General features: G+C 38.9%; 1 protein-coding gene across 31 annotated transcripts in view; it reads left to right on the top strand.

Annotated features, from left to right (window-relative positions):
• The window catches only part of UNC80 (unc-80 homolog, NALCN channel complex subunit), a 230,409-nt gene that overhangs the window by 195,041 nt on the left and 21,004 nt on the right, over positions 1-14,364 (top strand). For 23 of the 31 annotated variants that reach the window (XM_056808118.1, XM_056808110.1, XM_056808112.1 and 20 more), the window contains 8 exons: positions 1,310-1,345; positions 1,736-1,954; positions 5,286-5,486; positions 7,997-8,120; positions 9,078-9,203; positions 10,451-10,574; positions 11,376-11,582; positions 14,156-14,340. In XM_056808118.1, coding sequence (XP_056664096.1) covers positions 1,310-1,345; positions 1,736-1,954; positions 5,286-5,486; positions 7,997-8,120; positions 9,078-9,203; positions 10,451-10,574; positions 11,376-11,582; positions 14,156-14,340 — 1,222 coding nt within the window. The remainder of the gene's footprint in view (positions 1-1,309; positions 1,346-1,735; positions 1,955-5,285; positions 5,487-7,996; positions 8,121-9,077; positions 9,204-10,450; positions 10,575-11,375; positions 11,583-14,155; positions 14,341-14,364) is intronic. The other 8 variants (XM_056808124.1, XM_056808127.1, XM_056808128.1 and 5 more) reach the window with 1 other exon arrangement.

Raw genomic sequence — 14,364 nt, 5'->3', positions numbered from 1 at the left:
TTAGGGAGTTTATTAAGAGAGAAAGATTTCCTCAAATATCTTGATTATCATCAGCCAGTGAATAATATGTCTCTAAAGCAGTTTTCTCTTTCTTTCTTCCTTTTTCTTTCTTTATTTTTCTTTCTTTCCTTCCTTCTTCCTTCCTTCCTTCCTTCATTTCTTCCTTCCTTTCTTCCTTCCTTCCTTTCTTCCTTTCTTCCTACCTTCCTTTCTCTCTTTCTTTCTTCCTTCCTTCCTCCCTTCCTCCCTTCCTCCCTTCTTCCCTTCCTTCCTTCCTCCCTTCCTCCCTTCCTCCCTTCTTCCCTTCCTCCCTCCCTTCCTTCCTTCCTTCCTTCCTTTCCCTTCCTTCCTTCCTTCCTTCCTTCCTTCCTTCCTTCCTTCCTTCCTTCCTTCCTTCCTTCCTTCCTTCCTTCCTTCCTTCCTTCCTTCCTTCCTTCCTTTCTTCATTCCTTTACCTTCTGTTTTGGTTTTAATTCTTAAGACAGAAGAGCCATAAGGGCAAGGCAGTTGGGGTTAAGATACTTGCCCAGGGGGGTTACACATCTAAAGAGGCTTTTTTTTTCCCTTCAGAAATCCATTTGTAGAGAATATGGAAAACAAAGCATCACAAAAAAGACATTTGGTCAATAGTCATAATTCCTTAAGCATGCAAATACAGCACCTAAGTCAAGGAACCCAATTTGCATGTACTTCCTATGGACAGGGGATATTAGCCAGTGGGTTGGCAAGCCTCGAGCTCTTTTTGGCTTGATGACAGCAAACATGGTGGTGGTAAGCGAGGGTTTAAACTGGCTGATTAGCCATGGGCACGCACATGGTCTTTATTTTGTATCCCTCTTATTCCTTTATTTTCTAATGATCATTAATAAATATCTTAAAATATATAATTTTATTATTGAGATTAAATTTTAATTTTTACAGTTGAAAAGCATTCATGAGGCCAGTTTTGAATTCAGGTCCTCCCAAGTCCAGGCCTGGGGCTCCCCAGTCACCCCTGCAGTTTTCTTTTTCTAGTTCACCACTGATAAGAGTGTCTTCAAATACATTTTTCTCTTTTGTACATTTTACTTGTAAAATATCGTCAAGATTCTTCCCTCCGGCCGAAGTTGCCTGGACCATATTTTTATTCTCAAAGTGTACAGATCTGGTATAATAGACAGGAACTATGGTTTCACCTTTCTTAGGTTTAATAGATATGTCATTGTGTGTTGATAAAGGTATGTACGCTGATGAAATAAAGCCTTAGCTGCCCCGTGGGAAGGGCCGTGTTGTTCCGATAATGATTCAGGCTACATTTCTCACTGCCCAGGTACCAAGAGCAAGGAGCGAAGCTACACTTTATCAGGTACGGTAAGCCTTGCATCCCATCTCACTCACTCGGCCATCCCGGGATGAACTCCTCTGAGCTATGTTACGGTACATCGGATTTCAGTGAATTGAGGCAAGGTAACACCTTTTCTGGTTAAACCGATGGAAGGTGTCTGAGGCCAGGAAAAGCAACAGAACTCCTCAGGTTGGAGGGACCCTCCTTCCCGATGCTGTCTCACTTCCTTTGTTCTTGCAGAAGGGCTATTGCTTTACAATTATGTGGCTCTATCAGTTCAGCAGGAGGGGTTCATCACCATCTATTCCTTTTGCTCACCTGCAGCTGCCTGCCTGCCTGCCTGCCTGCCTGCCCCACAAGGCTCGCCCCACTTCACCAACTTTTTTTATTCTTGCTATTATTCCTCCCTAGGGAAAACCTACATTTGTTGGAGGAAGGTCAAGGTCTTCCTCGGGAAGAGCTGGATGAACGAATTGCTAGGGAGGAGTTCCGGAGACCCAGAGAATCTCTGCTAAATATTTGCACTGAGTTCTATAAACATTGTGGACCAAGGCTAAAGATCTTGCAGAACCTAGCAGGAGAGCCTCGGGTCACTGCCCTGGAGCTGCTGGACGTAAAATCTCACATGAGGTACTGTCATTACTGTCCAAATGAGCTCTGTCTCTAGGGCTGTGTGGAACTCCAGAGAGACAAATTGGAGTAAAACGTGATTTGTTATGAGAACATCTGGCGGGAAAATCTTGTTGTTTGGTCATCTAGATAGGCATTCTATGTAGTTATGCTTGATTTCCAGCAAAATGGGAAGGTTCCTGTATTGGGAGAGCAATACAAGAGAGTGGAAACAAGTTCCTGGGGGCAAACAACCAGAATCAATATATTTTTTCAGTAAATATAGAAAAGTTAAAAAGAAAAAATATTAACATTTTTCTAGTCACTATTATAGTCAGTGCCCTAAAGAATATGAAAGAGCATTCCAAATATGGGCATGAGACATTTTTCAGGTATCTTAAGGATTGTATAATGTAATCCTCATTGTCTACTATGAGATGCTTTTTTAAAAAAATTGGTTGGATGACTACCAAAGCATTGATCATCAAAAAGAACCACCCAATTAGAATTCTAGTGAACTGGTGCCTATATTGCTCAGCTATATTGTTAATGACACACTTTCAATGGGAAACATTAAGCCACAATGTAGCATAATAAATGTAAATCTCACAGAAGAATATTCACAAAAATCATCAAAACTATATTAATGAGCAAACTTAAATTCTCAATGTCTAACGAAAACATGGAGTATAGTAACTACATAGGGTTGAGTGTCCCCAGTCTATTCCAGTATGCTGGAGCATCTTTAAAGAAGCAAACGCAAAGGGAGTTTGACAAGAACTAAAGTTGTTAGATGCAGGAAAATTTCATTCACCACTACTATCTTCGATGGATTTTATAGGAGATCCAGTTGTGTGGTATATTTTTTATTGATATTCTATGGCATATGGCATTCTATAATATATGAGGTGTCACAAAAACAGAAGTGCAGAATGACAGGAGCAAAAGACAAATTATATGACTTAAAATAAGAATTCATGAGTAATGAGAAATAGATCTATACAAGTAAGTATATGTAATGGCTGCAGTTCTATCTATAATATCAAAATGAGCCATATTTAACTTCAAATGACCAAGCAAAGATATCTATAACAAGATCCTATGTTATAATTCATTAAAATGAAATTTATTGTTATTGAACTTTGGTTGGCTAGAGAAGGAGACTTTCTTGACATCAATATATCTACTTTGTGGTAGATATAGATATAGAAATGGAGAAAGGACAAAATTTATACAATGGCATAATGAAATACAACTCTTAGGAAAAGAATAATATGATTTATCTGAGCAGTGATATTACTATATCAGTAATGGACCTGGGTAATGTGGCAGTTCAATTTGAGCCAATCTCTTAAAGAATTTACTAAAAGATCTGGCCTTTATACTTAAAAAAAAGCTTAATGGATAGTGGCCCAAATAGAATGAAAATACCATTTGATATGGACCTGTTGAGGCAATGTGTATTCACTATTTCCACACAGTATACATCACTGTATTTAGAGCCAAAAGAGATCTTTGAGATCAATTAATTCAACCCCATTCATTTAGCAGAAGAGAAACCAAATCCCACTGGAATGATTTGGCCAAAGTCACCTAGGTCATCAGTAGCAGGAGCAGGATTTGAAGCCAGTTCATATTGACTCCAATTTGGAGGGTTTTCCATTATACCAGTAACTGAGGCACATATTCGCCATTAGAGATGGTTCCTACCTAGTTATCCAGGATTTTTCCATTGTCACATTCCACTTTATATGAGCTTACTCCTTTCCTGGTCACCTTCCTGAATGAAAATATGCCTACCCCAGATCCCATTTGCCTAGGGTCCTACTACGTAACTTCTTTGCAAATCCCACATATTCCTCATATCTATTGGTGACAATGCATATAATAAAGGCCTTTAGTACCTTAACTCAAAAGAGTTTATTTGAAGAAATTTTAGGTAACACTCATTAATTAGGTAATTCTCATTAAATTAAATAAATAAAAATTAAAATTAAATTAAATACTCATTAGGTAATTCTCATTGAAGTCCTTTGAAGAAAAGTCCTATAAAGGACTCAAACCTCTCAACTAGAGGTCTGACCAAGTGACCCCTGAACTTATTTCCAACTCTGAAATACTATGATTTTATAAATTGTAAGAGGAATATTTGGAGGGAGTTGAGGTGCAGAACACGAAGGCATTTTATTGCCCTTTAAATCATATTACATAAGTAACTGTCTAATTATGACTAATAACACTCTGAAGCATTCAAAAATCATTTACTGAGCCCCAAATTTATACAAGGTGCTGTGTGGGATTCAGAGATGACAAAGACACAGTTCCCACTCTCAAGAAGCATACATTCTACGAGAAGAAAAAATATGTGCACCTATATGATAATATAAAATAGCATATTATAATAAGTGACTATAATAGGTGCTTCCTCTCTCCACTCTCCCACTCTCCCCTCCAAAAGGAAACAGAGACATTGAGGAAAGAGATTTTTCCAGCAGGCTGGGATTAAAAAATGCTTCATGAAAGTGACAGTCCCTGAACTGGCCTTTGAAGAATAGGTAGAATTTCAACAGGGATAGGCGAGAGACCAAGAAAAAGGAAATATATTCTAGATACAGAGGCCACATAGTACAAAAAGATGGCCTAAGTTCAGAGAAAAAGGAATAATTCATAGCAGAATCACTGCAGTATATAAATAGGAAAAGTTAAAGATAAGGCTAGAGCCACCCTGTGGAAAGTCTCAAATGCCACACAAAAGAGCTTAAGCTTGATTCATCAATGCATCTGTGGCACCACGAGTTCCTCCTCTGGACTGTTGGCCAGCAACAGCAGCAAATTCAGTCATTTTCAGGAATATTTTCATCTTGTGTTTCTCATTCAATTCAAATTGTCTTTAATAATTTATTCATTCATCTCAGCTAATCAGAATATTAAATTACCCAGAAAGCACATTGCTAATCACTTGGGAAAATAAGAACTTGCTATATATTAAATTTCTGTACGCTTATTCTCAGCCTAATAAACATGATTTTTTTCTATTCAATGAAAATCTGTATTCCCTAGATACCAGCACATGCATTAAAATTATCATACATGCTTAAACACATATGTCTGTATACTCACATAGATATAAGCATATGTATACTCTGATGTATGTCTCAGCCGTCAGAGGACTAGAAAGACTGCAAGTGCACAGCCATGGAAATTGAGAGTGTAAGATGGGGTATTGTTAATTCATTTAAACCAGCAATGAAAAAAGTCTATGATTCTGACAAGTGGGCAGCTATCATGCTGCTCTATGGATAAACTCACATTGTAGAATCCCGGGCTGCTTCTTAATGAGCAATAATTTTAGGTTGGCGGAAATTGCACATTCCCTTCTGAAACTGGCACCCTACGATACCCAGACAATGGAAAGCCGCGGGCTCCGCCGCTACATCATGGAAATGCTACCGATCACTGACTGGACTGCCGAAGCAGTGAGACCTGCTCTTATTCTCATCTTAAAGAGATTGGATCGTATGTTTAATAAAATTCACAAGATGCCTACCTTGAGGTGAGCAGGTATAATGGAAACAAATATTTGGCCTGTCTCTAGTGTTACGAGCCTTGATGGTCAAGCATGTCATTTTATTGATGCTGTCGTATTGCACGGAATTGGAACAATGAGTTAAATATAACATTGCTGATCTCACATACCGTTATTTTTATAAATTGCCTTCGTCATAAGTTCTCATTTGCAAAGGCAGGAGAGAAAATACTTAAAGAAGCAAAGGTGGAAATCTCAAAATCTCCTCTTACCTCTTACTATTATTAGTATAGAGAAAACAATGTTTTAGAGAAATGTAAACTATATATAAAATTAAGCTAGGAGACAGACTGAATTTTACACTAACATAGCAACATATGTGCATTTAAACTTATCTATGAGGCTAATCTGAAATTAGAAGTGTTCACATACAAGTTCAATTTCAGTAACAACAAACATTTATTAAACACCTACAAAGATAAAAAAAGATAAATGAGAAACAAGTCTTCCCTTAAGGAACTTCCAGCCTATTTGGAATCATAAAATAATTTTTTTACCTGATTTTTTATTTCATGAGGAACTCTCAGTGAGGAAACTCCCTCTTCTAATGCAGAACAGCACATATTAAACAATTTATAGTCCTAAGTGTTTCCTGCAGCTTTGAGAATTTAAAATTATTTTCCCAGGGTGACATGGTAGTATATCTCAGAGATAGGCTGGAACTCAGGTCATCTCCCATCCACCACACTGCCCTACATATCCAAGTTTAATACAAATGAGAAAATAAGGACATAAGGGGGCTATAAGATTCTTTGAGATCAGATGAGGGGGAGATCATTTTTGAGTTGAAGGAATCACTTCTAGTGGTAAGGAGTATTTGACCTTTATAAAAACTCTCCAAGCAGAGTTTAGTGAAAGTATTGAATTTGTCATACCAAACCAAAGTACAGGTATCTCAAAAATCTAAAGTAGTTGTAAGCTTATAAATTCATAAAGTAATACACGAAGATAGGTTGACCCCCAGAAATAGTCACAAATATTTTGTCCTTTAAAGAATAGATTTCCTTTGTGAAATTAATATCTCTGGTACCAAGCCAACTGAAAATTTAATTCTTCCCAATAATCCTATGCCCTCATGTGCTGAGAGTTCATTTAATAAAGCAATGTGTCAACCAGGTCTAGTAAACTAGGGTTATGGTAACTATGACAATCATCCAGACTTGGCAAAACCAAATTGGACTTAGTGAAAGTATTTCTCCTCCTTTCCAACTGACCCCAAAGTCTTGCTCAAAATTTGGTGATATTTTCTAAGTGTCATCCTCCAGAACTACTCTAATTCAGATTCTGCCACTCCTCCTCTTAAGTAAACTTTAGTAGTTTTGGATTTTCAAAAGGAAATGCCAAAAACCTTTTCTAATGTTTGGTGGTAACATAAATTTGTCCATATTCTTCACCTACCATGTCCCCTCCCATCTCAGTTTCCCACCTTACTGTCTGGAGTGGCTAGACTAGGATTGATCTATTTTTACTAAACCATTAATGTCTTAAGTCACTTTCTAGGCTTTTCCCCTCTATGGATCCTATTAATCCATTCTTGTCCTAGCTTGCCCCCAGATCTTGTAAAGGATGAGACTGACTATATTGTTCTTCCTGGGTACCTTAAATACTTCAGCTTCCAGGAGTGTCAGTCTTAGCTCTTTTATAAGCTATACATTTCCATTTCAAACCAGATAGCCAAAAGATTTTCTGATTATTTGAGGAAGAAAAGACAAGCCATGTGACCCCTCTTCATGGAAAACTCTGAAACTGATATCGGCTTTGGCAAAGCCAAAATTCATTTATTTTCCAACATTGTCAAAGCAAAAGAATACAAAAATTAAGTTCTCAGTCTTTGACTACCTTGCAGTTACCAAAACAAAACAAAACCAAAAAACCTACATCAGGTCAGTTTATGAAACTGGAACCTTACCATATCAGCTTAGATCCTTGTCCTCCCCCTCAAAAAAATCACTTCCTTCTTTGAATATGATTTTCATGACAGCAGGATCTAAAAAGTGTCCCAAAACATAATTCCCTGATGTATCAGTCAACGGTATCTATCCAAGTGCCATCTAATGAGACCAGTTCAAAAAACGTGAGATTCATTCAGGTGTGCTCCCCTGCAATGACTCACTCCATGAAGGATTTTCCAAGATGACATTCTCAAGACCCTCTTTCAGAGAAAAATATTAAGAGCTTAAAATGCAACCCATTCATCATCTTTGTTTTTTCTTCAATAGATTTTGTGTCATTAGTCAAGTGAGGCAGAAGTGCCTCTGCTACGTTTCCAATATCTTCTTCCCCTCCCAGTGTGCTCTGTACTTTTGGAACAACATGGGTAAAATCCATCCCGTGTAACGTACTTTGTTGTCTCAGATACCCATCCTGTCTTAAAATGTCTCCTCCTCCTGTCAGAACCACTGTGTCACATTCACCTTGTCTCCAAGCATCTAAGAAGGAGGAACAAGCAGCTAATGGCACCTACTGTTGTATTCCAGGCGACAGGTTGAGTGGGAGCCTGCCAGCAATTTGATTGAAGGGGTTTGTTTGACACTTCAGAGGCAGCCAATCATATCCTTCCTGCCTCACCTTAGGTCACTGATCAATGTCTGTGTCAATCTGGTGAGTAGCCAAGTGGCAATCTTCTGAACCTTTACTAAACTTCACTCTGCTATTGACTTCTTTGGACTGAAGATTACAGATCAATCACTTTGCCCACCCCTGCCCACTCATGTAAGCAGACTGCTCAGGTGACATTGTAAATGAGAAGGTACATTTTCAGAGTAGTTCATGGGGAGATGCTGGGACTGATCCCTGTGGTAATGGGTTTCAGGTATGTTGCTTCCCACGTACTACTTTGAAAATCCACCTCAGTATGTTGCGCTGAGAGTTGAGGGCTGCGAGTTGGAGAGTGGGGTGGCGGAGACTGCACAACTGGCTAATATGAGGGTCAGAAGGGATATTTCAAATATCCAGAGGATTCTTTTCTCCGGGGGTGGGGGGAGTACAAAATGGCACTATGAGTTGGCCAGGCTAATGTTGATATGAATGAAACCAATTACTCTACCATCCAAGTAATATCTAGAGTCTGGTCCTGAGGTTTTGTGCAATGTGTAGATGCCATGTTAGAGCATTTCATCAGATCAGAGCACCTTAGATTAGCTTGATGCTTAATTTGTAGAGTGATAAACTCTGCATTACCAGAATGCCTGATGCAAATAGACCAGTTGTCATTATCACCTTCATTAGAACATTCACCACCAAATATTTTTTGAATAGCTTTGAATTAAGGAGTAAGTATGTCCAATCTCCTCATTACATATAATGAGATGGCTTTTCAGTTCATATCTCATTGTATATTTAGTTGGATCTAAACATTGTACAATACTTAGGATGGATTAATGGAATAAACAGACCAGACTCCAGATATTACATGCCACAGGAAGAAAGCAACAGAAAAAATGGAAAGCAAAATGTCCAACCTTGTAATTCTATTTTACCAATGAGTTTAACCCTTCAACTGTACCTGCATGAAAATGCAATTGTCAAGGCTGGTCATGTGCTCTGTTTGTATTTCAGGTGATGGGAGTGGTAGGACCTTCCAGTGTTGCTGATGGATTACCCCTTCTTCATCTCAGCCCTTATCTCTCACCACCTCTGCCCTTCAGCACAGCTGTTGTCCGGCTTGTAGCATTGCAGATACAGGTGTGACTGCCTGGCCTGTTGTCAGGCTCATTAACTTTTTGGTTGAGGCACCAGATCATAGGTGCTCTCTTTATTGCTGCAAAGGCTGGGCAAAATCTGTGGAAAAAAATACACATCTACACACTACCCACTTTATGTAGGTTTAGAGCATCAGCCTCAAGCTTTGTCTTCACTAGTGTTTCTTTCATTCTTCTGAAGATCTCAAAAACACCAGAATCACTTGACCCTGAAACATTATAGGAAATTTTTCCAGTATATAGACATCACAGGAAAAGAAAATACCATTCACAGATAATCAGCTAACAATGTTTGTTTCAAAAAAAGGTCCATTATCGCCCTAAATATTGAAAGTCTGGCAAAAAGATTCAAAGATCATTACAAATACATCTTCTTTTTGGTATTGTTATCAGACTTTGAATATTTTAATTTTTTCTTTAATAAGAAAATTTTTTGTCAGTTGAATATCTGTGTGTGCTTAGGATTTTTATCCCTATTTATTTCATCTCTGCCAGAATGGCAAGCTCCTTGGCTTGTCTGCATTTCATTCAATTACAAAGAGAAATCATAGTCATCATAAAGGAAAACTGTGTCCCAAAGAAGTGTACAAACAATAGCTGACAAACTGGTGTGAAGGAGGTGACTGGTCCATCCATCATCCAGCAACCAACCGTATAGAACAGCCACCCAGAGCATGTATAGATTGTAGAGGAAAGGTTAAACTCAGAGCTATGATTATCCCTTAGAATGCAACAGATGACATCCCTAAAATGATGCGGTTTCAGTTACCCATGTAAAGATATTATCTGTTTCTTCCCATGTTGCTTAGCTCTTTCTGACTTGAAGAGTGCCCTGCTCAGGGGTAAGAGGACTTTTTAGTCAGACCTGACCTGAATGACTCTCAAGTGGCAAGTTCTTCTCTTCCTCTTCATTCGCCTCTAAAATAGAGGGCATTGGCGGGTAGAGAGGGAAAAGTAAAGGGGGGAAATTAGTTTAATCCACAGCATGAATATTGTTTTCCATGTCATTTTCAAAGCTGTATCCCTTGCCACTCTCTTTTTAGGCATATTCACACTTATGGCAAATGCATGGTCAGATTTCGATTTTGAATGAATCCAGTGTCCTACCTAGCCCACAACCATGCTCACAGTTTACAGGAGCAACAGGGAGAATCACCACCTGTGTTGTGTTATGAAAAAAGAGAGGATAGAGGTCAATTAATATCTCTTTTTTTTATTATTACTGCGCAGGCTTTAAAAGAAGATTTTCCTTTAAGCCATGTGATCTCCCCATTCACCAATCAGGAGAGAAGGGAAGGGATGCTTTTAAATCTGCTCATCCCATTTGTGCTCACAGTAGGATCTGGAAGCAAAGGTCTGATTAATTTAATGAAAGGAGATATATTGTTGTTATTGTTGTTGTTGTTGTTGTAATTGGTGTTGTCTTCCTAAATGACCAATGTGTGAGTTTCTTCGAAGGCTTTCCCAGAAGGTTGCCTGAGGGATTTAACCAAAGATACCTTAGGAAGTGTTTCCTTTCTTTTCAGTAGTCACTCTGGAACAACAGTTTCTCTACTGCACTTTCTGGATTAGATTTTTCCCTTTGGAAATGATTCAATACACCAAAAAGTCAGGAGGATGTGGCTAAGCTTAACTAGCATTGACAGAAGAAGTGCATCCATTTGGGGAAGGCATTGGAGGGTGGGATCTCTCTGGGGGAGGGAATGTGTATTGACCGTTTTTGGCTACCAAAGAGTTGATTTTAAATCTGTCAAATGTCACGTAATCATTTTGCATTCTCTCTCTTTCTCTTTCTTCTCCTTCAACCTCTTATGGGGATTTGCCCTTTTGAGGGGAAGAATTTATCTCAGATATAGGGGAAACAGTCAATGAGTATTTATTTGAAAAGAGAAAGCAGGTAATTTCTATGAGACCGCTGAGCCTTTCATGTTCTGCTATGAAAAATGTGCCTGGCTACAATAACATTGTCTTTGTCCATAGGAGAAGCCGTGCCTCTCAGCCTTATGAGATGGAGGAAAAGTCCTCAATGATAAATGTTCTAGTTTGAAAATGAAAACAGACTTGAATTTACTATGTGTAATGGGGGGGAGGGGGAAGCATGCATTTTGATTGGTTTTCTTTCCACTTCCCTACCCCAAATTCTGCCCCTCTTCAGATAGCCCATGGTTAGAGCAGCCTGAGGTCCTTCTGCTGCTCCAGACGGTTATCAATATCCTCCTACCTCCTCGAATCATTAGCACGTCCCGCAGCAAGAACTTTATGCTGGAGAGTTCCCCAGCACACTGCTCCACCCCTGGAGATGCTGGGAAGGATTTGCGTAGGGAAGGGCTGGCTGAGTCTACCAGTCAGGCTGCATATTTAGGTGAGTAACCAGCTTTGCCATGACAAAAGTCATTGATACAGTGCCAAACAACACTAAAAAGAATTAAAGATGAAACTAGTCCAATATGACATGGTTTGGTTTGGGAGTTTGTTTGTTTGTTTGTTTGTTTAAACAGATTATTGGCCCAATTACTGTCTATGAATGTATCTTCAAGGACATAAGGACTGGTTTGCTTGATTTTTAAAATGGCATTTGGAAAAGTAGGGAAGGTAGCTATAGTGAGGCCTCTCCTTTGATTCCTGGGCAATGAAAACAAAGAATGATCCATTATCGTTTGACTAACATGAATTCCTCAGCTAATCTAGAAGACTAGGGTCATAATTAACTGCTGGACCTACCTCTCCAAACTCATGTCTCCTTTTGGCCTAATGCAACTCTTCCTTCTAAGGAAGCCATTTAACCTAACCTCCTACCACCTTTCCCATGTTATTTCTCCCTCTCTGTCTTTCTGTCATGTTGATCCTGATCTGCATTATTGTGGCCCCACACAGTCAGGTCCTTGGTCAAAGTGATGGCTAAAGAACTCAATTATATGTGGCAGCAAAAATGAGAATTGGCAGACAGGAAGCAACAGGGAAGAGGAAGCCTTGAGAAGAGAACGGTGCAATAGCTGAGACTATATCTCCAAAGCTTTTCCTTCTGTAGAATATTTTGGTCATTTCTTGAAGTAAATCTTGGTGGAGATAAGGGAGGTTAGGAAAAAAAGATAAGAAAAGGTGGTAGTTGGGGCAGCAGAGTGGGCGGGTTACCATGGTGTAGAGTATTTGTGGTTGGATACACTCTGAGAAAGAATTTAATCACCCATTCTCATGTACCTGTGGCAAAACCATGCTACCCTCCTCTTCAGAGAGTTGATGGACACAATGTACAAAGTGAGAAGGATTTAGATGGGTCAATGAGGATGTTAGTTTTGTTTGACTATATGTATTTCTTATAAGAACTTTGTTTTTTCACTTTAGAAGGGAGTAGGAGAGGAAGAAAATAGATTTTTAATGGAAATAAAAATTTTTAAACCCTTACCTTCCATCTTAGAATCAATACTTTATATTGGTTCTAAGGGAGAAGAGCAGTAAGGGCTAGGCAATGAGGGTTAAGTGACTTGTCCAGGGTCACACAGCTAGGAAGTATCTGAGGCCATATGTGAACCTAAGACCTTCCATCTCTAGACCTTGCTTTCAATCCACTGAGCCACCCAGCTGCCCCTGAAATAAATTGTTTAAGTATGTTTGAAGTTGATAATTAAGGAGAAGGGAGAAAAGTGTATATTCAGAACTAAACTGCATTGGTGACTCAGCTGTCATGAAAGTGGAAATATGTGGCTCGGAATTGGAGACAAAAACCACCAATGAGACTGAACTGAATTCAGATTTGGTAGAAGATGAAAGAAGGCAGTAAACATGGGATTTTACTGCCCTTTGGAAAAGACAGGATAAATAAAGCTCATCTTACTAATTAAAATAGGATCTTCTCCATACTTCAATTGAGAAATTCAGGCATGATAAAAGCTAACCTCCATATCTATGAAAGTAATGGCCTCAGAAATAGAAGAAAGGGTAGCTTTAAAAGTTGGTGCAAAAGAAAAGGCAACTAGGAATTCCTGAGTGCAAGAATGGTTTCATTTTTTTCTTTTTGTGAGTCAACCAATTAATAACTAGTTCTTAAGTACCAACTGTGTGTAAAATAGCAAAGATACAAAGGCAAGGTTTGAAAAACTCCTCTACTCTCAAGATTCAAGATATCCCTAACACTTAACGCCTAACACATAGTTGATGTTCAATAAATTTTTGTTGATTGAATTGCAATAATTAAGTATTTATTAAGTGTTTCTGGGCCAGGCACTATGCTAAACAAAAAGAAAGCCTCTACCATCAAGGAAATTACTTTCTAATGGTGAAAGACATTTAATACATAAAACAAAGATGAGAAGAAGGGGCAGAAGACATGGTGACAAAGGCCAAAGAAGGAAAGAGACTGATCTTGGTCCTTCCTTAAAATGGAGGTTTCAAGAGGATCTTTCAAGTGGAGGAAGAGGGGCCCTGAGGACAAAAAGAGAAGGCAGATGATCCATGATGGCATGGTCCAGAGGGTTAAATCTGGTTGGTCTGGATCATTGCTCAAAATGAAGGTTCCAGGAGGAACTTGTTCATTTCTGCTTTGGAGGTCAGTGATAACATTGCTGTCTGCCAAAGCAAGACTGTACAACTCTCAGAAAATAAGAGATTACAAATCATGTTTTGAAAAATCTCCTTAGATTCTTTTCCTTATTTCTTACATCTGGGTCTTACAAGATTTTGGCAAAATGTATTAGAGAAGAGTATTTAAGTTATCTTACTGCAAAAGATGGAATCTAATTCCTGTGCTTGCTACATTAAAAGACTTGACCACTTATAAAAAGACTGAAGGGGGAAAAAATCTGCCTCTGAAGTCCCTGACTTTGTTGAAAAGCTCCTGAGTTATTTGTTAGCTAAGTATGAGTCCTGTAACCTCTTTCTTGTCCTAATACCAAAGCCAGCTAGTCATGCCTTTTTTTTTCTCATTTTCTCCACCTGCAGCTCTGAAGGTGATTCTTGTTTGCTTTGAGAGGCAGCTTGGCAGTCAGTGGTACTGGCTGAGTCTGCAAGTCAAAGAGATGGCACTAAGAAAGGTGGGAGGGCTGGCCTTGTGGGACTTCCTCGACTTCATCGTTCGAACTCGGATTCCCATCTTTGTGCTCCTAAGGCCCTTCATTCAATGTAAGGTGAGTGTTTCCTCCTCTTGAAGT

Source organism: Monodelphis domestica, chromosome 8 (genome assembly GCF_027887165.1).
Source record: "Monodelphis domestica isolate mMonDom1 chromosome 8, mMonDom1.pri, whole genome shotgun sequence".
Taxonomy (NCBI): domain Eukaryota; kingdom Metazoa; phylum Chordata; class Mammalia; order Didelphimorphia; family Didelphidae; genus Monodelphis; species Monodelphis domestica.
This window is presented reverse-complemented; position numbering and strand designations above follow the sequence as displayed.